This window comes from Lycorma delicatula, chromosome 4, assembly GCF_047948215.1.
Source record: "Lycorma delicatula isolate Av1 chromosome 4, ASM4794821v1, whole genome shotgun sequence".
Classification (NCBI taxonomy): Eukaryota; Metazoa; Arthropoda; class Insecta; order Hemiptera; family Fulgoridae; genus Lycorma; species Lycorma delicatula.
Genome location: NC_134458.1, coordinates 57961617 through 57985792, shown reverse-complemented (window position 1 = coordinate 57985792; position 24176 = coordinate 57961617). Strand labels below are relative to the sequence as shown.

The 24176-nt window shown below is 30.8% G+C and overlaps 1 protein-coding gene across 1 annotated transcript in view; it reads right to left on the bottom strand.

Moving 5' to 3' along the window:
- The window catches only part of LOC142322622 (uncharacterized), a 71197-nt gene extending 48459 nt beyond the window's left edge, over positions 1–22738 (bottom strand). Inside the window, exon 1 of the mRNA XM_075361698.1 lies at positions 22054–22738. Coding sequence (XP_075217813.1) covers positions 22054–22738 — 685 coding nt within the window. The remainder of the gene's footprint in view (positions 1–22053) is intronic.
- Positions 22739–24176: the final 1438 nt, after the last annotated feature.

The following is a 24176-nucleotide window of genomic DNA, read 5'->3' as shown; positions in this document are numbered from 1 at the left end:
TTAATTTTTCTTTGATCAATTAGTATAATATTATAAAAATAATAAATTATCAAGAGAAAAGAACGACGTACTGGAATAAGTGTCTGTTTAAGAGATATTAAATAAAAGTCTTTCTATTTATAAACTGCTTTTTAGAAAATTCAAAAAATAAATAAGTACTTTGAAGTCACGATACAGTTTAAATTCATATCAGGGTAGCAGATTTTATTACCATCGGTTTGGCCGTTCTTATATAATGAGTAAATAAATAAACACGTATAAGTCGGGAATTGTTTTATGTTCCCGTGATAAACAAGGTGTTCTGAGAAAAGAAAGACAAAAATTCAATTTTACGTATAACTTTAAATCATTAGTTCTCAAAGTGGACGATAACGCCCCTTTGTGGCGCTGGAGGCCTTCAGGGGGGGCGGTAGAAGGCCAACAGAAAACTGGGGGCGTTCAAGGGGTCTAGGAAGGCGATGGCTGTTTAAAAAAAAGCAAAAATAATGTTTTCCTGATATTTCAAACTAAAATTAAATACCTTCTACAGTAGGACAAAAAGTTTTTCAATTGAAAGCTTTGTTTTTTATCGTATTGCTATATTGAATATGTTATCGCTATTGTTGTTATATAACTATTTACATACAATTGTAATTTTTTTGAAAGCAATTTTAATAAAAATACTTCCAAATATAATTAAATACCTTTTTTAATTACTCTCATTTAAAATGTAAGTTTCAACTCAGAAATAGGATATGCCACATTTAAAAACAATAACTGCAATTGTTATTTTTAAGAGCGCATCTTAAAAAAACAGCAATTGCAATTATCATTTCTAAAGATGGTCAGTTTAAAACCTTTGGGGAGCGTAAGAAAACTTTTGATTCTCAATGTGGTCGGTGGGCGAAAAAGTTTGAGAATCAATGCTTTATATGTTGAAATAGATTCATTTAACGGATATAGAAGGACGGGAAAATTTAGTTAGCGTCATGATTTCCCCTTATTAAATTATTAACTACTTAAAAATTTTAATTCCGTCAAATCGAGACTAAATATGAATGGATCATAATCAAATTTGGTATATTTCGAAGATCGCTTTTGTCATTGGTTACAGTGGTGTCGGTAAAGTACTAAATTATCCCTTTTAAATACATTATTATAATAAAACAGTTAATTTAGTATAATATTCAGCTACTACTTATATATTATTTTATAAGAAACAATTAGATCTTCCTCTGCCTACCGAGGTAGCGGTAGTGTAGCGTCTTTTCCTTTCATTCGGAACCTTCGACCCAGAGCAGGTTTGCAAGTTTTTGTAGGCTGAAAATTACTATATCCCTATCACACGCACAGGGTTCATGGTCGCGTAATAGGTCATTTATTCGGTTCCATACATAATTATAGATTACAAACCGAACTTCTCGGTGTTCCTCTGGATGAAACATCTTGTTTATTTTCCGGAAGGGAACCCTCAGTCAACATTAAAAAAAGTGTTTAGTACGAATATCGTAACAAATTATATTGACTTCATTTTATTTTCCCCTGAAATATTTTACTATTATTTACTAAAAATATTATTTATTTTTGCTGGAAAATAAACAGTGAGTAAATCCCTAAAAACCTGTCCCAGAAAAATGGGGTAAGGACCCCCATTTGAAATTTTAAAAAAGTTTCGGTGAAATTTTTGTATCGTTTTTAGTTAATTCACAAAGCTTTTGATAAACTGTAGAATAAGCATTAAAATAACTGTTTACCAAAAACGGGGCGACTTTCTGTCGAGAGTTTTGCCATCCAGTAAATATAGTAATTGAAAAAATAAAAATATTAAAATTTCAATCGAAGTAATCTGCTGTATCTTGTTAAAATAAGTTCACTCGTAATTCTCGTTAAAATAGGTTATGTCGTTCACGCATGATCTCGTATAAACGATAAAAGACAAGACCCTAGGCGACGGGTACAACAGAGATAAACAAAACCTTTAAGGCCAAAGTCGTTTTGTTTTAACTTTGTATGAAACTTAAAGATAACATGAAAATAAAAGCATCTTAGCGAATAATAACATAAATTTAATTGTTATTCGGTAACGGCACGTAAATAGCGCTAACTACAAAAAATTACGTAATTCTTCTACCCAACAAAATTACGGTTCGATAAAAACTTTCTTTTAAGTCGTTGATATCTAGAGAACAGTTAACCGGATTTTGATAAATGAAATACCAAAATAAGACTCGATCGATTTTCTAATTGTCCCTTGAGGAAGTCACAACAAGTTACCGTTTAAAAAACGTTAGCAGCGACAAAAATTACAATCTAAAATACAAGTATTTTACAGTTCTCTGTTTAAGCTTTAATACTCACCGAACAATAAAGCACGTCGGATGAATATATACGTAAAACATCCTCAAATTTCAATAAAAGCATCGGTAAAAGAATCACCAAACTTGATCAGATTACTTCTATATATGGCATTGATGCCATTAAATTTTCAACTTAAAAGGTCGACCGAGTATCTCGAAATTTCGCCTAATTAAGGTCATATTTTTCGTAGGGACATTTGTTAACGATTAAACAATAGCAATATCTGCAAAAAAAAGTTTTGTAAAATCGCACCCCCACCTCATAAATGCTGTTGTAGTTGTCTGCTATGTTATGACGTCCCAGTTGAGCGGTAGAATTAAATAAATGAATGATATTTAAAGTGTAAAACCTTAACTCGGTCAGGATGAGCCTCGAAGTCGATAGGCCGGATGATTCGGTACCAGGTGCGTTAAACCTGGCGGCTACATCAGTCTTCCGACCGCACAAGCGAAATTTATTCTACGTAAGTTGTGAAATTACATTAGTTTAGTTAGTGCCGACCGTCGCCGCTATTACCGCTACAACCGCGCGAATTAAATACGGTATGCGCGCTCGCTTTAGTTATAATTATTGAATTAAATAAACGAAAAAAAAATATATTTAAATAAAAAGATAGATATTTTAAATTAAGTTGTGTATGTGTGTGTAAGCCGTGCATCAGAAACAACCCACAGCTGTGTTGTCTGCTTCTTAGCATTTGTACGTAAATTTTTCTATTTAAAATCGTATCACTTTTCCGAACCAGTTTGTATTTTTTGTTTCTAATTTTAAGTTGAACTTCTCAAATTTGTGTTTAATTTTAATAGATGTTATTTACAATTTTCTCAAAATTAAATTCTCTACAGTTCATTTAACTAGAAATTTTTATTTATTTATTGATAAATCAACATATTTTATTCCAAACCTAAAAAAGTGTATTTTCCGCCAAATCCTTTTCGTGTTTTACCTCATTTTTCTTAAGACCTAAGTGAGATAGAGGTCTGGGACCACTTTTATTCAATTTCTTCAAGTCAAAAACTTAGACCAAAAGAAGCATCAAATTTACCCATAAATTTGTACCCCAAGAAATTAGTACGATTTAATTTCACTAAGGAAGCAGAATGCAGGACTAAATGGTTCGCGAGCCGAACAATTTTCGGACGGGGTATGTTTATATGAAGAACTTTTTTTTTATTTTTGGCTATAGAATCATCTCCCTAGAGATTACCGTGCAATTTGGAATCACTCTGTATATCACTCAGAGCGATTCCACTCTGTACACACACACACACACACATATATATATATGTGTATATATATACATATATGTGTATAACGGAAAAGCATTTAGTAAAATTTTAATTTACTAAATTCCAATTACGTGATTCATATTTAGGGGTACCAGATAATGGATCTGATAACAATTTTTTCCCTCCAAACTTGTTCTGACCGAACAAACAACCACAAGATATACTACGTATTGGATCGGAATAAAGTAATAACTAACGGTAACAAACTTATGAATTGTTCTTTCTTTACAGGATCTAATTTTGATTACTGTAAGTGTCAGAATAACAGAATTCAATACCTTAATCGCAATAAATTAGAAAACTTTCGCCGAGTCATTTTTTTCAAACGGTAATGTAACTACATTAGATGTCATAATTGTAAATAGATTTTAGTTCTATAAACCTTTGCACCTGCTGATCCATGAAAACAAGACCACAAAAACTAAACGGCAGGACTTGCTTACAACCTACAAAGCTTGTTTTAAAAATAAAGAATGTTATATATGCTCTATTAGTTGTATATATATCTTATCTTTGCTTTGTAATTGTGTCCGTAATTATTCTACAAAATTGTTCAATCGGGTACATGTATGTTTTATTACTGAATTTCTAAGAATCTTTATTAATGTTACAAATGAAAAAAGCTTCATATTAGTTAGAAAGGAAGAACGCCTCGATATGTTCACTGAGTTTTATACAAAAAAATCCTGATGTTACGATATTCTTGAGTACTTTCTCTAAGATATTTTCCATCTTTTTTCCGCATTTTTTTTGCTTCGTTAATCACTAACGAGAAATGTTTCTTTCTATCATCCGTCTGTGATTCGCTAATAACTAAACTTCCGCTTAGATCGGTGAAACCATTTACTTTATTTTAACGGTTAACTGAAAAAATAAAATCATAATCATTCTATTCTACACAGAAAAACAACAAATAAATTAAAATTTGATAAAAAAATCGCCGAAAAAACCGTATCGTGTAAAATAACGATACGATTATTTACGTTGATTTACTGCAACGGTGAAAATATTTTCCAGTTCAATTAAAGAGTAAAATTTTAATTACATAATTTTTTAAATACGCATAAGCAAATTAAAACGCGATTATCGTAAAAATCTTACCTGATAAAACAAGCAAAACGAAAGGTGTTTATTGATGAATAAGGAATGTATGACTTTTCTTGTTTCACGGTCGATTAATTAAGTAGGAAATGTTACGATCGAAAATGTGAACGTTTTTATTTAGATCAACAAACCGTGCGGATGTTGAAGGTGTTATATTTTAACAAAATGTTTATACATTATGCGATAAAATGTATTTATATAAAAATTACTGAAAGATAAAACAGAATTTTATGAAAGTCGAAGTCCAGTTATTAAAGAAATTTACACAAAAATTATTTGTTTCTAATTTTTTTTATTAGAAAACAACATAAACGGTTGTATCATACAGCACTTTATTTCACAATAAATGTATTGGTATAATTATTAAAAAAAGAATTTCCTATTTAATCTTATATTTGCATGCGTGTTTCTATAATTAATCTACAACTGTATAGTGTATTATGTATATCTCCAGCAAAACGAAACAGTACGCACCTGAAATGCCAAAACCATAATGACTGCTGGCGAGTAGATGCGAGGCAAAGTCGCTCCTAAAAATTGGATAACTATTCCCAAGAATAATGTAAATTCTCTGTCGGGCTTACTAAAAAGGGGGGGGGGGAAAGAATAAAACGGTTTCTTTTTACTTTTTATTGACCGAATATAGTTGCAAATCAGCACGTCAAAATCGCTGAAATTTAGCTAGTACTCGGCTCTACTTTTGAGACCTTAACTCTGGTGAAGTTTACCTCAAGGACAATTGCGTAATTAAAATGATGACTTTTAAAGAAAGTAATCCTAATCTGTACTGCTTGTACCTCAGATGTTTTACGCTTGTTTCAGCTTAACAAAAGACCGGGGCAAAGTTATGAAGTGAAGAATTAATGGTGATTTATTCCCTTTCTGATGTAAAAAATGTTACATTACATACACAGCTTCTACTCAAAGAAGAATAAAAAAATTACCGTATAAAAAAATTCATATAATAAAAATAATTAATTTACATTCAGTGAGAAAAAAATGAAAACCAAAAAAAAAAAAATACTAATTAAATTCCGTATACGTGTAAATATAAAATAAAAAAAGCTACCATGTAGTGGTAGAAAGGTTTTTTAACACGATCCAAACAATCAGTCTTCCCGGTGGCAAATCGATTGAACAAGATTTCAATCTACAAACTCGTCACTACGAAATCAATTTCGTATATCTCTTGCAATTTCTTCACAAATTCATAACGAGTTTTCTAGGTACAAAAATTTGGTATTTGACGCTCGTAAATGTGGACTGATATTCAGTACATGAAAAATTCCAGCTTATCTACAAACTTATTTTCATGAATGTCAACCTTTACTAAAAAAAAAAGTAATTTAAACCTAAAGAGATAAAAAATATCAACCGGCCTCTTTAAAACCGGAAAATAAATAGTTTTAACACAGTCCAATATATCGGCGAATGCCGAATTATAATAATTACTTTCGTTGTTATTTTTAATAAATTACTGACCCGTTGAAAAGACTTTCAATAATATGGATGCAAATATTTTTATACCTAAAATATTTTGCATAAAAGAACCGATTTTAGTTAAAAAGAAATAAAAAGGCATTATTATATGTTTTAGACTGATAATTCTAGGTTCGGCCGAAGCAGTTATATTTGAACGCTAACGACTCTTCGATAAGTTCTCGCTGCATAACAAGAGGTCAGTTCGGTGAGAGGGCGTAACAGAATGAAATCTTAGGTAAAAGTCCAAAAGAAATAAATCGCCGTTTCGTACGAGCGCAATAATAACGATTCGGTTCATGCCTAAGATGTCCCTACTTGTAAATTTTCCTGGAGTCGATATCATTTTTCAGAAAAGGAAACCGTTCCCGTCGGTTTACTACATACGTAAGCCCTCGTCATAATGAATATTTCCTTATATTACGAGGTCAGGAATTACCGGATGAGTTCCTTGACCCCGAGTCGAGCTCTTATACGGTTACCGGATGGGAAATAGAGTCCCCAGACTCTGACCCTGAGCCGATCCCTAAGGACGTTGTAATTCTACATTTCCCGCAACCGATATCTTGGATCCTGTGTGCGTCTCATCGACTCTATAACACATACCAGGAAAGAATGGGATCATAGATAGTGGGAAAGGTACTACTCGTATTTCCGGCAGAGTGACGAGATCGACAGACCCGCAATCCACACGATATTTATAGAGATCGGGTCGTCTTTACGAAGGACGGAAGCGAAAATTACCGGTCATCAATTTAAGGTTGATGAGCTCAAATATATAATGTAATGAATTCCTTTTTTCAGGTACTAAACAGACACCTGAGAACGAGCTTAAGGTTTCCTATTGAGAATTTTCATCTTGACCGTTACAAAATCTTTGGCATATGGAATTACAAACCGTTCTGCCGGACTTCTGCTGAAGTATATTCCACAAAACCTATCTTAAACCAAATATCATAAAAAAAGTAATTATTATATATAATTTTAAAAACAGCTAACCAAATTCCATTTTGATTTCCTCGATCGCTTTCGGCTATTCTGCCATCTTTAAGAGAATTATAATTATGATTAACATACATAAAATTATAATCTAATGTATTCAAATTATATACATATAACAATTGACCGTCATTTTGTTAAAATTCGTCAAAAGTTAAAGTTTTAAGTCTAAGTGACTACGCCCGTATTGTAATAGTTTCTCAATTGTTATTTTTGCGTAAGCGCTCGAGAAAATCAAATTGGAATTTGGTAAGCTGTTTTTAAAATTATATATAATAGTTATTATACCAAACGGTGCCATGTTCGAAAAACTAAAAATTATATCTGCTCGGAAAAATTAAACTTAAATACATCAAAGGTTATAAACACCGAGTAAAGATCAGAGAAGTAGCACGATGGAGTTTTGAATTTGTAAGTTAATCGACTAATTCCCACGAATCCAATTGAAAATTACTTATTCGTTCTTAAATGAAAGTGAAGACCACTCTACAGTCATTGGTCTCTTTTCATCAAGTGAATTTTCAGGAAATTAATCATGCCAGATCAGTACGTAGAAGATGGATTTAAGCACTCGTAAAAAACCCAAAGTACTCACTACATACTCGTAAATGAATAATAGATTATGTTACTTCCACTAACTTCTTTATTTTATTAGTTTAAATATTACAAATACTCAAAAACGTATATATATGTAGAAGGTAATTATAAATATATATATTTGTATATAATAATAATAATTGTATGAAATTTACTAAAAATGTAAAGAATTTTAATGAATCTTACGTAAAAATAATAAAAACAGTGGAAAAATAAAACAACGGAATTGATTAAGATGGCTTTCCGGAACCACAGATCTGTACCATGAGGCTATAATTTTTAAAACTTTCCGAAAAAATATAGCCATAAAATTATTCGGCTATGTAATATCAGTCTATAAGATTTTTCCAACAAAAAATATTTTTTTAACAAAGGAAAAATAACATACATATTCGTTTCGATGTAAACAGAATGAATAATTTGTACAAAACTCCGGAAGTCTTAGGATATCTAATGCGACTGTCGAGTTCAGGCCGATAGGTAGGTGCTTCCCTCATAATTATAGTATGTTTGTATCTTGTTACGACCTCGAATCGCGGACCCAAAATTTTTAGCTAATTACGACTGAAAAACAGAATGCTAACCGAGATGCCGGATAAAAGACGTGACAGCATGAAAATATTTAATAAATTACATCAGATCCTTTTCTATTTAAAAATCCGCAATACATGAAACAATATTTACATAGTCAAAAAAATGTATAAAAAAAAAATCTTATGTACGCTAAGTATGACAGTTTTATACGTTTCAGTAAACGGGTTTATTTTCAAATACAAATAAGAATTTTCTAATTTTTTTAAAGGCGGACTGCTTGGATTTTGTAAAAAACACAAACCGTGGATCGGATGCGAGCCAAAATTTACTCAACAATAGTTAAAACCAATTCATTACTATTTAAATACTCATGCAGAAAGATATTTAAACGTAAGCCAGTGGAGACTAAATTTTATTGTCGTATAATATTAACCGGTCATATTTTTAATCGCGGAGATGAAAATTTGCATTCAAAAGATGGCACATGTCATGAGATGAATAACGATTCGGGTTAGAGAATAAGGGTTTTCAGTATCGTATAGTGTCAGTTGGATTTCAATCGTCAGTAATAATTTAAATTTTTGATCCCACGCTTTGTCCGTAGAGGTACTTCAGCAATATTTAAAAAATTACTAATGAGGACGATTCTGAAGAGAGTTAAATATTCTTAAAGAAGCAAAATTTCAGATCTTGAACCGCCTAAAGAAAGTTACGGACGGATCAGGCGGCGGAAGCGCAGCATCTCACGCTCCTCTGCTATCTCTCGATGAAGTCATAAATCCCCTAATTATCAGAGGTAATCTGACTAATGTAGAATATCAAAATTACTTACCCGACGATAGGATCTTTTTGTAACAGCCGAATAACAAAAATTAACGTGCGATATACTTAAAAAATGGTAACGCTGTTATTTTTTTTTCGAATCGGAATATTTCGGCCAGAAAGAACCAAGTAAAAATAAATTCGGGCCGTGAAATAATATGGACCGTACCGATTTAAGTTAATAACTTAACAAAGGTTGTGATACGGTAAATTCTGTACGTTACATAAAAAAGTAATTACTCGGTTGTAAACCGCTCGTTAATTAATCTTTCATTATATTAAAGTCATTAATTACTAAACGTATATTAAAACGGTAAAAATAGATAAATAAAAAAGTAATTTTAAGAACCGATCTTACAAATGTATAAATTTTCCTAACGATGCTATCGGTGAAAAATTCAATTTTATGTGGTGACAAGTGAAAGCTTGACGAGGTTGTAAGAACGCGGTTTTCAATAGACATGTCCCGATTATTCTACATTTTTTCTTTTTTTTGTTATTAACACAAATATTGCAATCATTTTATTGTTATGAACATAAGAATTGGTTCTTTTAGCTGAGAAGGTAAAATATAATACCGATAAATACGCTGCTGATATATACAGCGCGATTCAAATTTATTAATCAATATGTAGCATACGTTTTAATAAAAAAAATATTAAAAATATAATTTTCAATTATTATTTTTAATATTACGATTACTATTTCTTCATACAACATTATTATATTTATTAACAGAAGAAAATACGGTATATAATTTTAGTGAACGCGCAAGAAGTAGATAAAAACGAAGCAGTGGAATCAGATCCGATTCGAATAAGTGAAATTCTGATAACCTACATTTTCTTGCTTTTGAATGAATGATAGCAGAAAACGTCCTTACAACCAAACGAATAATTCAACGGTACGTAAATATATACGATCGAATCTAATATTCAGATCAAAGGTACATTACAAAACTTAATGAGAATAAAAAGTGATGTTTTTTGTACTCAGATGATTTATTAAATTTAATATTTCTATAGAAAACACCAGAAAGTATTCTTCTGAGTTGAAGTGTGCGCAAAAAATAATTATAACTTCTACTAAACAACAAGAGCCAAGCAAGATGTCTTGCAATCTCAATAACAGATTGCCTTGATATTATTTATCGAAATCGCCTTTTCGTACTTAGATACAAAATATTTAAGAAGCCATTGGATGGTATTACTAAAAAGTCTATTTTTCTAGTAAAATTGGAAAGCTTTTTTCAAACAGATTTTTAATATGAATTCTATACTTTTTATTTATTTATTATTTTTTACTTCATACAAAATAAGAGCCATGCTAAACGGTTACTGAAATAAATTTGACATAAAAAAACGCTTAAAAACGGTTTTCTAATTTTGAATTTAAAACTACCCACTTTTGTACAAAATCGCCATAAGCATTTAGTAATATGTCTTAGCGATACGCAATAATCGAAGTACTTTTGTCGTACTTCTTTGCCGTCAGTCCCTTTAACCGCTGCATGATAGCGTCTTTCGATTTTTTATCGCTTTCTACAAAAAAATTTCATCAGTTTTTTGAACAGTCTCAAGTCTTCCGGTGTAAAATCTTTAAGTGTCCGATTGGCAACTGAAAAGGTCCAATCCATATATTCCCGCAAAAGATAAATCACAGCTACAGAACTTTAACGCTTGTTCCTATCATAATAACGCAGCGTCCACGTCGTCGATTTTGGATAACGCGGTTATATTTCCGAAGCGTTTCACACTTTGAACGGTAATCCTTGTTCCTCGTGACAAGAAGTCGATCGACAGAACACCGAACAGATTCCAAAAGATCGTGATCTGCAGATTTTGCTAAATTTTTCTTGGTTAGTTTGGAGATAGATACGGAACGGAACTGAACGCAAGGAGGAGGATACGTATCCCCCTATTAATCTGCTCTATTAGTCGCAGAACTTGGACAAAAGTCCCTTGATTCTAGGTCTTTCTTATTATCAAGCGGGTATTTGTTTATTTTTGTCAGTTATACATTAATTTTTTTTTATGGATGGAATTGTGGATTTGGGAATATTCGGAAAAACTATTTTCTAAACCTACGACTCGATTTTTTTAATTTAATAATCCATGTGCTCTATCTAGTTGGTAATTTCGCTTGGAATGCCCTTCGTCATACACGTTTTTTCTACCCTTCCGAAAAATTTCATATCAGTTTAGAACATATCTTTTATTCATCATATTAACAACGTAAACTGCAATCGTTTGCTTATGAATTTAGGTTGTTATCAAGTTTTGAGAATCCTAAACCTTACACTGCTTGAATTTCACACCGGTGTTAACGTCGATAGTCCTACTCGTTTTAAAACTTTATAAATCACATATAAGACACCGAGAGATTGGAAAGTTATAAACTACAGCAAAAGACGTCGGCTGACCGTTCGCCTTGAATTTCCCAAGAATGCCGACCGTTACACAGAAATTGTAAGTCATTACTTTCAAAACTCTCGTAAACCAATTTCTTTTACAGTTCCTCTTATCTGAGTCTAAAATGTTTCAAGTTTAATATTTTAATTTTAAAAATGGTCGTAGTAATACAGGAATCAATAAAATTAAGTAAGCGTTTAATATTTTACGAAATTTTATCAACGTTTTTACCGTTATAAGTGATTCCAAACATTTGGATCTAATGATTATTATCCATTCCTATTCGTTTAAATCTTATATAAAATTATTTTTTAGTAGCGAATGACATAATTCAGTAGCAATTTTTCATTATTAATGGACGACTGTTTAAGTAAAAATTGAAACAAATTATTCTATTAGATAGGATGCCGTAGTCGATGATTAATTAATTTATTTTAGCTCAGTAATTACAATTATACATATAAAAAAAAATGTAACATAAAATGCAGATAAAGGACAGAAATTTCATTATCCGGGCCTTTCCTCGGGAGATCCAGGGTTCGAATCCCGGTCAGGGATGACATTTTCACACACGCTACAAATCATTCATCTCATCCTCTGAAGAATGCCTAACGGTAGATCGGGAGGTTAAAAAAAAAAACAGAAATGATCGAAATCTTGTCCGATTAATATCGGCTCGAAATTTATCTCTGTTTTATTTAAAATTTAGAGCAATTTAACTAATTCGTAAAGATAAAACTTTTGTAAATTTCCACACACCTCGGAGAAATTTACCGTAAAATTTAAAAGTATAACAAACCTACTAATATACGAGTAAATCGGTTCAATGCTTTCAACCAAAAACAAAACCTAAGCGGCGCCTGTACAGCAAATAAGTACATTTTTCTAACGATTAAGTTCAACTTAAATAGATTATTCCCCAGGATAAAATATCAGAGTCGACTGATTGTTTCTGTACCGCTTCATATTTAAGTTTTCAAAATTTTTATATCATGTTGAAATCGGAACGAATGTGTAGAAAAAACTATCCGATCGGCATTTACGAAAATTATTTATCAACTTTTTCCGACCCTGTGAGATGATAATCGATTTTAGCCGATCAGCGGTCCAAAATTTCATACCTCTATGATTCTTTGTATTACCAGAAGCGTTCATTTATTTAAAGTGATAAAAATGAAATTAAATCCTTACAGTTGTATAATTATTATAGAATTCAATAAAAACGAATTAATTTTCAGAACTCTTTTAACAGCTAAGCTTTAAGAAAAATAATTCATTCAATAGATACGATAAAGCAAAACTATTTTATTTAACGTTATTTAAACCATAATCGTTAACGAAAATTTTTATGTACGTATTGTTACGAATAATGAAAATAGTATTTTTTTTTCTTTAGAGCGAACAAAGAATTCATTTCTTAAATTCATGTGATATCTGTATGTCGACAACTAATTTTATCGTTAGAAAATTTTAATCGATCGTACCCAGATTGTTTTTTTAAACTCACCCGTCTCATGATGGTTTTTAAACATTATTTTGGATTCTAATACACAAATGCGAAATTATAAAAATCCATTTAACGAAATATTAAATCTCTCTCTTGGTTGGTCTTTGTGGTCCCTCGGCGCACAAACGAAGTCTGAATCTGCCGCCGGTATTCTAAATTCATAAAATCATATCGTGATATTCTGTATCATAAGTCAGGAAAAATTAAAAAAATGTACGAAATGATAATATATTAATAATATTGCATGCTACTCGTAATAACGGTTTACAAAATAATATTTTGTAATAATTTCAAAATGGAATATATCCAAGAAAATCTATAAAAATCGATTTCACTTCGTTTAAATTAAAAAAAATTGAAAACAACAAACACAAGTCCATCATCTGGAAACAAAAGAAACTTTCGAAATGTTACGTAACAAACGGATATAGTATATCTATTCTATAACCTCTATTCACAAAATTATATCGCATCGATTTCAAAATGAAAAAAAATATAAAACTGAGAAAATTCTAACAGGGGTAAGTAAAAATTAAAAAAATATTTGTATCTTTACCGATAAATACAATTTTCTAGACTACTAGATGTGGAAACCTTACGACCTATTACGCGACCAGGATTTATAAAACATCTTTGGAATGATCTTAAATTCAAGAGAAAAACTTTTAAGTCGCATTCGGTAGATAAGTTTATAATGACAAAAGTTAAAGACGATACAATTTGTATAATTTTGATCTCCAGTATTTATTTAAGATATATTAATCGAGGCTACTTCGGCTCCATAGTTGATAGAGTTTAAAAACAAAAATATACGGAACTAACGAAAACAAAAAATGTACTACACGAAATTACTTTTAGTCGTTTTGAATGGAAACTGGGGAAACAAGTAAGCGAGAAATTATTTTGTACATTTCTTTTTTCTCAAAAGAACCTGATATTTCCGTTAATCTGTATGATGTCTATACGTCAGGAACTGATTTTTCATTAAGCATTTAGAATTTGTAATAATCACGTACGACACGGGAATTTGAATACTGTATTTCAAAATAATCTTAAATAAATAACTGTGCTTAATTACATGTCTTTAATAATAATCTTTTAAGAAACATAAAATATAACATATTTTGATGATTTCATAAGGAAGGATGCAGACTTCGCTTGAGGAACTAGAGCCACTTGTTAATGAATGTCCTTCATCTGCCTTTGTCAAATACAGAACGATAAATTTATAGTTTTAATAAATACCTCCCAAAACTTTAATCTAACGGAGATAAATATTATTCACCGATCGAAATCGGGGTGTCACAGTAGGTCGTCTATAACTGTAATTCTCAATTTTCAGTTAAATCGTAAAAAAATTTAATTCAAAGTCGAATTCGTAAAATTCAAAAAATAATGAAATGTAGTAAAAAATAAAAGGTTTAAATAAATTTTAGCGGTTCTTTTTCATCTTCTTCATCCGTGTTCTGTAATAATCGATTTCAGCCGATCGACAGGCTGTTTATACGGTTAAGCATTTCGATCGTTATTCTTTTAAATGGGACAAAGGCTAAGTCAATATTTTTATGTATAAAGTAATGAAATACAACAAATATGCAAGTAATTTTTCGCTTTATTTATATCGTCATACATATTTCCTATCTATTAAAGCAGGTAGGAAATTGCAGCCGACTGAATGATTGTCTCTGAAGTGCTTCGTATTTGGGTTAATGAATAAAATACGATAAACATGTGATCACATGTAAAAGAATAGAGGTTGTTTAAAATGCAATTACATATTCAGGTTGTAAAGAAATATTACAGAATTTTGTTTTACAATAGTACGAGATAACCGATTTTCTATCATAGAGGAGTCGTCAGTAGATTCTAGTTGTTTTCTTTCTATGATTAATCCTTAAAGATTTAAATTCCATAAAAATGAAATAACATTGTTAAATAAAAAGTGATGAAATCCAACCGAAACAATATCCATGATGTTTCTGTCGCTTAAAAAATTAATCGATATAGCTAAACGTAGGGGGTAACCCTGGGATTTTTGTAAATCCGATAAAATTTGGGTTTTAATATAATCGAGCTTTTAATTAAACATTCGTTTATTTTTATGATTATGTCTGTTCGTTACTGAATTGAAGAATAAACTAATTTTTTATGGATAAAATAAAATAAATTAGTCGTGCACGGATACATCGGTACACCGATGAAGTGATAAAAGTCATCGGGTCTTACGCGTTACTCCCGAATAAACAAAGTTCGGAGAACTTTTTTTAGTGTTAAGATGAAAAAGTCGTTTTATATTAAGCATCCCAATTCTAATTGTTTTATCGCAGAAAAAACAAATACCGATAGATATTTTCTGTAGAAGATATTTTTTAAATCCTCGATTATACAATGAATCTTCTAAATAAAACCTTACGTGAACGACTATAAATTTTTATTATTAACTTAAAAGTTTTAATTTTAAACTTTATCGAAACTAATAAATTTAGCTTTAACTGTGTCGTACAAGAACGGATGAGTACGTGTTACACATAAATAGTTTTACAACTCTTTGTATAAAACGCGATTTCAACTTTCTACACTGCACCGACATAAATAAACATTTACATTTTCTTAATCGTTAAAAGCTGCTGTTTCTTATTAATGACTGCACCGTTCATCATATACGATTCGCCGTTCTTCTCTACTTCGCGTTAATTCCTTAATCTTAACTTATTTATTTACGACTAATCTCTTTAGTTACAAAAATTTTATAATCTTTTCTTCATTCAGAAAATTTTATGACCGCATGCCGTAAACGTTACATAAAAATTAATTTCCTCTTTACGTAAAAATAAATTCTTTAGAAAGAAAATAAATATATCGGGAGTAAGAATTTTGTATCAATTTCGATAACCGACAGAGAAAATATGGAGTTAAATATAAAAAAGTAAGTGACGTTATCCTTAACATTGCAGCACCGTTAAGTACAAAACAATCAGGATATCAGGAAAGAAGAGTTACGGTACACAAGTGGAAGAAACGAATGTAGCCTGTACCCGTTTTACTTATAGATCACAGACGTAATGAAGGAGCTAAAAGAAAATTCTTGAGACAGATGTAACGATCTAAGGAGAGAACGTAATGACTTGTTTGCTGATAATATCGTTTTTCAAAAAGAGGTTAAAAACGAACGGATGATCCGCATGATATTCCAAAGTTTTGAAATATTTGAACGGTTTTCTCGATTCAGGCCTGAATATACTTACGCCTCTCGTTCGTATAATGACCGTATCTAATTTTCGTTATCTTCGGGTTCACCGGAACAGGACGTATCGTTAGTTAGAAACTCGATTAAAAACCAATAAAAAAATAACCGGTTCGGTTTAGACTCCGACTATCGTCCTAGAGGAAAAGACTAGTTCTTAACGACCAGAACGCCGACACGCAGAACTAAAAACGATCAAGAAGGAATACATACCGGTATCGGATCAAGGCTAGGATGGAAAAATTAAGAATGAAATATACTTAGTGAAATATGACAGAAAGAAAATAAGAGGGTTAAATATTAAGATCAAAGTACATTGTGAGTTTTAAAGTGTGTATTTTATTTTGTCCGTAACATTAAAGAGGATCGGTCGAAGTAACGAGGTTACTAGAATTAGAGTAGGACAAAAAGTACAACTCTCACGTAGAAAAGCGGTCCTATAATTTCACTGATAGAATAAGGAAAACGTTCAAACAAATAATTCATTGATTCTTTCAAAACGGCAACGCATTCAAGAATAGGGTGATACTCGAGTCGTTCGATAAGTTAATAAAGCTGGAAAAGTGAAGTTTTAATGAAGAATTGCTGAAGAGAAATATTTTATCGCCGGACCTTTAGAAATAACGGTAGCAAATCTTAAAACATTCAGGGTCAGCTAATTTGGTAATAGAAGTATAGACGATAGAAACCAAAAGGGAAGACAAATATTAAAATACATAATCCGGGTAATCGATGATTATGATGTAATAAGTATTCTGAGAATACTTCCGCGGAACAGAAAGCCGTCTAAAGTGCATCAAACCGGTTTGACACACGTAATAAAACTGAATAAAAACAGACTACACGATTAAATTAATCTCTTAATTAAAAAAAAGAATACCGTTTAAAATAAGGTTATTAAGATCGGCGGAAACTTAAAGAACGGGTTTTAGAAGGCCGATAAAGAGTGGGCGTAAACTTAAGAAACACTAAACCGCGAAGTAAGAAAGGGGGACGTAAAAGAAAATTGCTTAGCAATGAATTTTTACAGGCGTACGCAAATAGTATGCCGTTAAAATTAATGATAAATGGAAAAAGATTGGAGGTCGATAAAACGAAGATATATATTAAGATTGCAAAATTAGACTTTGAAGGTTCGTAATAATATCTGTGATTCGCTTCTACATCCGATCGAACACTAACAAGTGCTATCCATATCTGTTGTCGCATTCTCAATGGCGTTTCAACTCGACAACTTATTCACTTATTTCGATGAGAGAATTTCTAAACAATAGAAAACAGTTTCTATCAGGGGGTTGAAATAAACTAGGTTTGTAGTCTAAGATTAATCGGACAAGGTTTTAAACTTGAGGGAGGGACAAAAACGCGTTTCCCCTCAAAAAAACAAAAAAGATTTAATGATGAAATATTAATATGTAACTTCCTATTGTATGTAAAAGACATACCTGTATGTTATATAAATGACGAAGGCATTTTAGTATTGTATTTTTTTTATTATTTAGTTACGAAGATAATGTTTTGATTAATACACTGTAAAAATATTTACAAGTAAAAGTCATTATTCTACGAAAGCCATAATACTTATAAAAGTGTATATTTTCCTTGATATTACATCTTTTTAAAAATGTTATAATCAAAATAAAAACGGTTAGCAGAGCGATGCTTCATATAATAAATCACGGGAAACATTCACACTTTGTATCAGCAAGGACATATAACTGTAACTACGCTCGAACTACGTCGTCAGCACGTTGAAAGTCGCTCGGTTAATGAAAATATTATTTTTAAGCGCTAACTGTATTAGGTGAATTCAGCAAAAACCGCGTAAATATTAAAGGTTCAAATGACTATGATAGTAATAATTTAAAAAGATTGTATCTCGTAAAATATTAAAGCTACAAAAGCAGTCTTGAGCTCAAAATGTATCAAATTTAATTTTAAATAAAAAGTATTTCTTCTTTTGTTGCTGTAATTCCTACCTTTGGGATGATAGCCAACGATTTTTCTAGAAAAGTGAGAAAATCTTTAAAAATTTTTAACTTTTGTATCTCGCAAAATATTAAACTGTAAATGCGGTATCGGACTGAAATTGTTATAAATGTAATTTTAAGTAAAACATATTCCTACCATTTTTTTGTAAACCCTATCATTCGGTGATTTTTGAAGAAAACTAGAAAAACCAAAGATGGCATCGTATTTCAAGATGACGAACACGAAAATCTAGCATCCCCATAAATTGATTGTATTGATGGTATATAATAACTGTTCAAAATCTGTAGCTTTATTCCAGCAGGTCAAGATTTAATTAATATTTGATCTAAACAATCGCACTGCAACCGGTCGATATCATCATTTCCATAACATGGTATAGGTCTTAGACGTATTCCAGCGTTCCCGCGATTCGTCGGATGTCCTCTCTCCCTCCTTCCTAATGAAACGTAGTTAAGAGTCTGTTTGGGAATTCTTGTATCCTCCATTCTTCCTACATCTTCTTTACATCGCCCAACAAATTATAGATATCGTAATTTGTTATTACAATTAATTCCTTACTAAATCGATATCCCTACTAAAAAACGGGAATTTTAAGTGATATCGCTAGCCTTTACAGTTTTATTACAAAAACTCGGGTAGAATAAACAGATATTTCAAGACGAAATGCTGTACATAAAATTTCAAAACAGAAGGTCGGTGGACCCGTTTTAATGACCCGCGGTTAGTTTTCTTTAACAAAAGGAAGTGAAGAGGGTAAAAAAAGTTAGTAAAGGTGTAGACGGTAAAATCTACCTGAGAACATACGATAAGGTAAAAGGTTTAAGGTGAAAGATTAACGCGACAGAATACATTATGAGGTTATCGTAACCAGACGAATGTTCGATAACAAAAAAAGAAGCAATCTAACCGTACTCGTAAGTAGGCTATAAGCCAAAACTTTCTAAAAGAAAATAAATCGAACTTAAAAAATAATTATCGAAACGACTAAAAAAAATAAAAATTTCATTTGTAATATTCGATTCATCTGCAGATGAAAACGTTAAGAGGTTTGAATCTTCACTTTGGTACGTTATCGTTTAAAATATATATAATTACGATCGCTGGTAAAATGTATTTTAAGATTCGATAAAAATTATCAATAAAAATATTAAAATGTAAAATACAAAATTCTCCTGATTCTCATCTTATTGTTCATTCGATAATGTAATTACCCGGAAAAATTTACCATTAATACAGTCCACGATGTTCAATAAAAACAGCGGTAAAAGAATCGTTAAGATTGACCCGAGGTTTAAGTAAACATCGGTACACAAACACTAACAAATACACGGAAATTCTAATTTTTATATCAAGTATTTAATAAGAAGCTACTCTCCTCTGGACGAAATTTTTTTTTGGCGCACATCCTTGTCAGGATGTACTTTACCAAAAATGAAAAAAAATTGACAAATGAAAATACAATAATAAAAATTTTGTAAGAAATAAAAAACCTTAAAAATTTAAAATTTTTGTATCAAATAATCAAAGTTTTGTAAGAAATATTTTTGAATGGAAACTCCGATTCCCTTCGAGCGGCTACATTTTTACCGTTTTGGTAGCGGATAAAATGCTGCCGGAGTATACAAATTAATGAGAAATAAAAATTAAACGATTTTGGATAAAACTTTTCTTTTTTTTTAATTTGATTTTCCCACTAGGTGAAAACGATCTATTTTTATAATTTACACGCTCATAAGAGTTCTTCCAATAAAAAATTTAAGGAAAAAATCTTTAATAAGGTTTATTATATTTTACTCTAAATTCCAAAAGCGTGAACGAAGGGTTGAAACCACCTATTAAATTGTTTTTATATTCGAACTTATTAATAATTACTTCTGGATTATTATATTTTATAACACATACTCTTCGATTGTATTTCGGTAAAAAGAAAAAGAATAAAAATTAAAATAATATTTTAAATGCCTTTTTAATTAAATTTTTTAAAATATAAAACTCCATGAAGGAAGTTCCATCCTCCTTCCTGAGAAACAGGTTTCTATGATTTACTTGCCGCGGGTGCATTTTAGGAAAGATTTTAAAGGAAAAAATAAAACAAGTAAAATCTGAAACGAATCTGTACAAAACTTTAGATCTTGCACACGGTAATACATGGTGACTAAAGTAATTATTTTTGTTCTGATTTAACACGCTAATAACGAAGTGAAATCTGTGAGAAATTTTATTACTTTTTATCATACACATTTAAATACAATTTTTATAAAGATTAAAAAATTAATCTTAATCGAAGAAAATATTAATTTTATTAAAAGCTTAATAAAAACTGTATACGTTTCATGCGAATGCAGGGAAGCATTAATGATTATAAATTAACCCTTAATCAAAATATATATAAAAATATACTGTTTCGTTTGCCTTAAAGCAGGCTATAAATTTGAAACCTGTAGCGACTTGTATTTATGTTACATCCGTTGTGATTACAAGGGGTTTGGTTTAAAAGGGAAAGTAGAATTGTTGGTAATCACCGTAAAAAATAAAATCGGATAAAACTGTATTTAGGAACCCCAAATTTAGAAAGCCACGAAGCGAATTATCCTTTTCGCAACTTTTTTCGAATAACTTTACTGCAAAAAATGCAAGAAAAAGGTCGATTGATAAAAATTTTAGAGATAATATTTCATTCACAATATCATTTACGGCTAACTTCAACGATTTTTTATAAAATTGGCTGTTTTCCCCCTTAAATATTAGCTTATTTAATCTTAACGTATACCTAAATGTAAATAGTTAAAGGCCTATATGCCTACGTAATTACCGACTAATTTTTTTGATAAAACGTTTCACCGTTTTCATAGTAAAAGAGTCATTATCACAGGATGTAGCAATCCCTGCTTGACGCTATATAAACTTTTAGAACCCCTTATCTTCAACAGTGATACTAGTTTCAAAGAATGTTAAAAGCTTTTAGAAAAAAAAAGACTTTAATAAAAGTTTAATAATTCTGTAATTAGATAAACAAACGGAAATTCGTTTTAGGCATCGATGGGAGAAAAAATTACAAACAGTGTCAACTTGCAAATGCCCTGATATTCAGTTTTGTTCTATTCTAAATGATAATATTTTATGATTAGAAAAATGTGTGCGTCCTAACAATAACGAAATCGTTTTTTTCACATCGGCTAAGTAGGATTTTTAAATAATTAAAAATATTCTATCTGGATCCTCGACGCGTTCGTTATCCTTATTGTGAGAATGTTAAATACCTTACAGATATTCATAATAGAAAAAAAGAATTCATTTCATTATATTTCTGTTACCATGGTGACAGAAATATAATGGAGTAATAGGATTAATTTTCTTTCTTTAATTAATATCTTTAAATTTAAAATTAATATTTTTCAATGAATATCATAGATTCACCCTCAAGGGGGCTAGGGTCTCGATTTGTGGTTTAAAACCTTTCCTGAGATAATACAAATGTATCTTGAAAATTTGAAAGAAATAGGTCGGTTGGTTCTCGCGTGTAGCAAAAAAAAAACAGACTTTCGCACTCATATAAAAGATGTCTTTTAATATAATTTTATTTTACATTATTATAATATATTTATAGCATTATAATTGTACGTTGTATAAGATGAGTGCCTACGTAGTAGTGTTAACAACTGTCGAAGGGAATAAAAAAAAATGTCAATCAGATATAACCATTAAATAATAAATAATATAAATAAAAATAAAGCTTACTTTTTCCAAGCATTTCCATGAGATTGCTTTGAAATCCTCTCGGATCGTCTGCAGAGACATTAATCCTGGATTTTTCACCGAGTACTTCCAACAGAACTGCTTCCTGAAATTTGCTGTTAGAATGTCGCCTAGACTGCCTGACATCGTTCCCATTTTTCCATTCGTTATTTAAGTTCTGTTGCTGTTGATCGTTATGAAAACCTATGAACGGAACTGTCGTCGCGTTATGCGCCGATGACAACTTGAATCTACGATCTGAATTAATTTGAGCAGTGTTATTAAAAGTTATATTTTTTTTAGTTTCTGGTAATATTGTTTGTACTTTTTCATAATGAACGCTCGGTCTGTCGTAAACGTCATCGATTTCGACCCACTTTCTGAGATCTGGATTGTAATTTGTCGATTCGTCCGGTACCTTATGAGACTTCAGACGGTAATGTTCATTTTCTTGAGCGGTTATTATTTTTTTTGAGGAGTCAGGACCGGTTTTATACTCTACTGGTCGGAAGTCGATCAGCCCCTTATTCAAAGTATTCGAATCTTCTGAATCGTCCTGAAATCTAATTCTACCACGGCTTCCGCTGTTTTGACTTATATCTCCGGGAAATTGAAATTCTATACCGTTAGCCGAACCGAGAATGATGACCAATATCAGGTTAGAAAATCTGTAGTGATTTTCCACCATCGTTTCGGACGATATAAAAAATGATATATATACGAATTCGGACGGGTCCGAAGATGATAAGTTCTACTTTTTACTTTTAACTCTGTTTGAATATTTTGCCATGGTTTTAGATTTGCGGTTCGTAACCGGATATCCGGTCGAATGTATAAAAAGTTCAAAGTTTATCCCCCTTGTAAAAATATATGTAAAGTTCTATTTCGTTAGTACCTTTAAATTGAAGATTATATTTTTAATTTCTTTGTCAAAAAAAGACACCGCTTGAAATTTACGCTGAAATATAATAATTTTGTAGTATTAGAACACGAAAGAAAAATTTGAAAGTTACGAAGACTTAATAACGCTAAGATATGAAAAATTTACAATTAATATAAAAAAGTACACTAAAAAAAAAAAAAGAACAGACGTCTAAATTATTAATATCGTCCGTCCAGAATATTTCTAAAACTTAAATCTGTTTTATTAATTTTCTTCAACCGGTCGCTTAATTACATATTTTAAAGATAATCCCTTTTTTAACTGTTTAATTTAGTTGAAAAACTAAGATTAATTTTAAATGTTACAGTCTATTTTAGGACAGATATTTATTATTTTTATTTTAACCGAGGAGGAAAATTCGAAATAAATTTCTTTTTAAATAATGTACGTATATTTTATCAGAAACTATTTTTATTTTGTTTAAAAATTTTATTCATTAATTTTAATTTTTCTCGATGTAAAAGTTTAACATCATCATTTTATATCTTAATTAACAATAATAATTATTATTATTTTTGTTTTTGTTGACCTGGGGTGAAAAAATATCTATTAAAATCGGTGGAATTATAAATAGTAGTGATTTCACCGGAATAAATTATATCGGTCGACAATTAATTTAATTCCTTAAATACGGTTTTTAAAAACGTAATTATTTGTTTAGAAAACAAACTTAAGGAAATATATTTTCGTCATAAATAAATGCCATGAATTATTCATGTAAATAAAAATGCATAATATATGAGATACTAATTACGAATTTATAAACGGGAATTTTTTATCACAGGTCGATTCGGTGTAATCAACAGAAGCAGTAGAACATTTTTTTAGGTACATACGTTCGTACTTAATATATAATACACCAGTATATTACAACAAAATCGAGTATCACAACACAAAAGCCTAATCTCTATAAATAAAATAAAATACCAACACAGAGACACCACTTCACTGACTGATAACTGGGGAGGGACTGTCCGACACCTGGCCGGACTGGATACAAGACGATCTGACGTTCCCTTCACCCTGAACTTTCACCGTCCCTCTACTTCTTTTTCTTTTTACAGACTCTCCTCCTCCCACTCTGATTATAACGAGGTCAATGTGTTGCTTACTCTCTCTTTCCGTGCGTATTATATTACAAACGACGCCTCGTTATTATTTGTGAGAGTAATTTTGTTTCTGA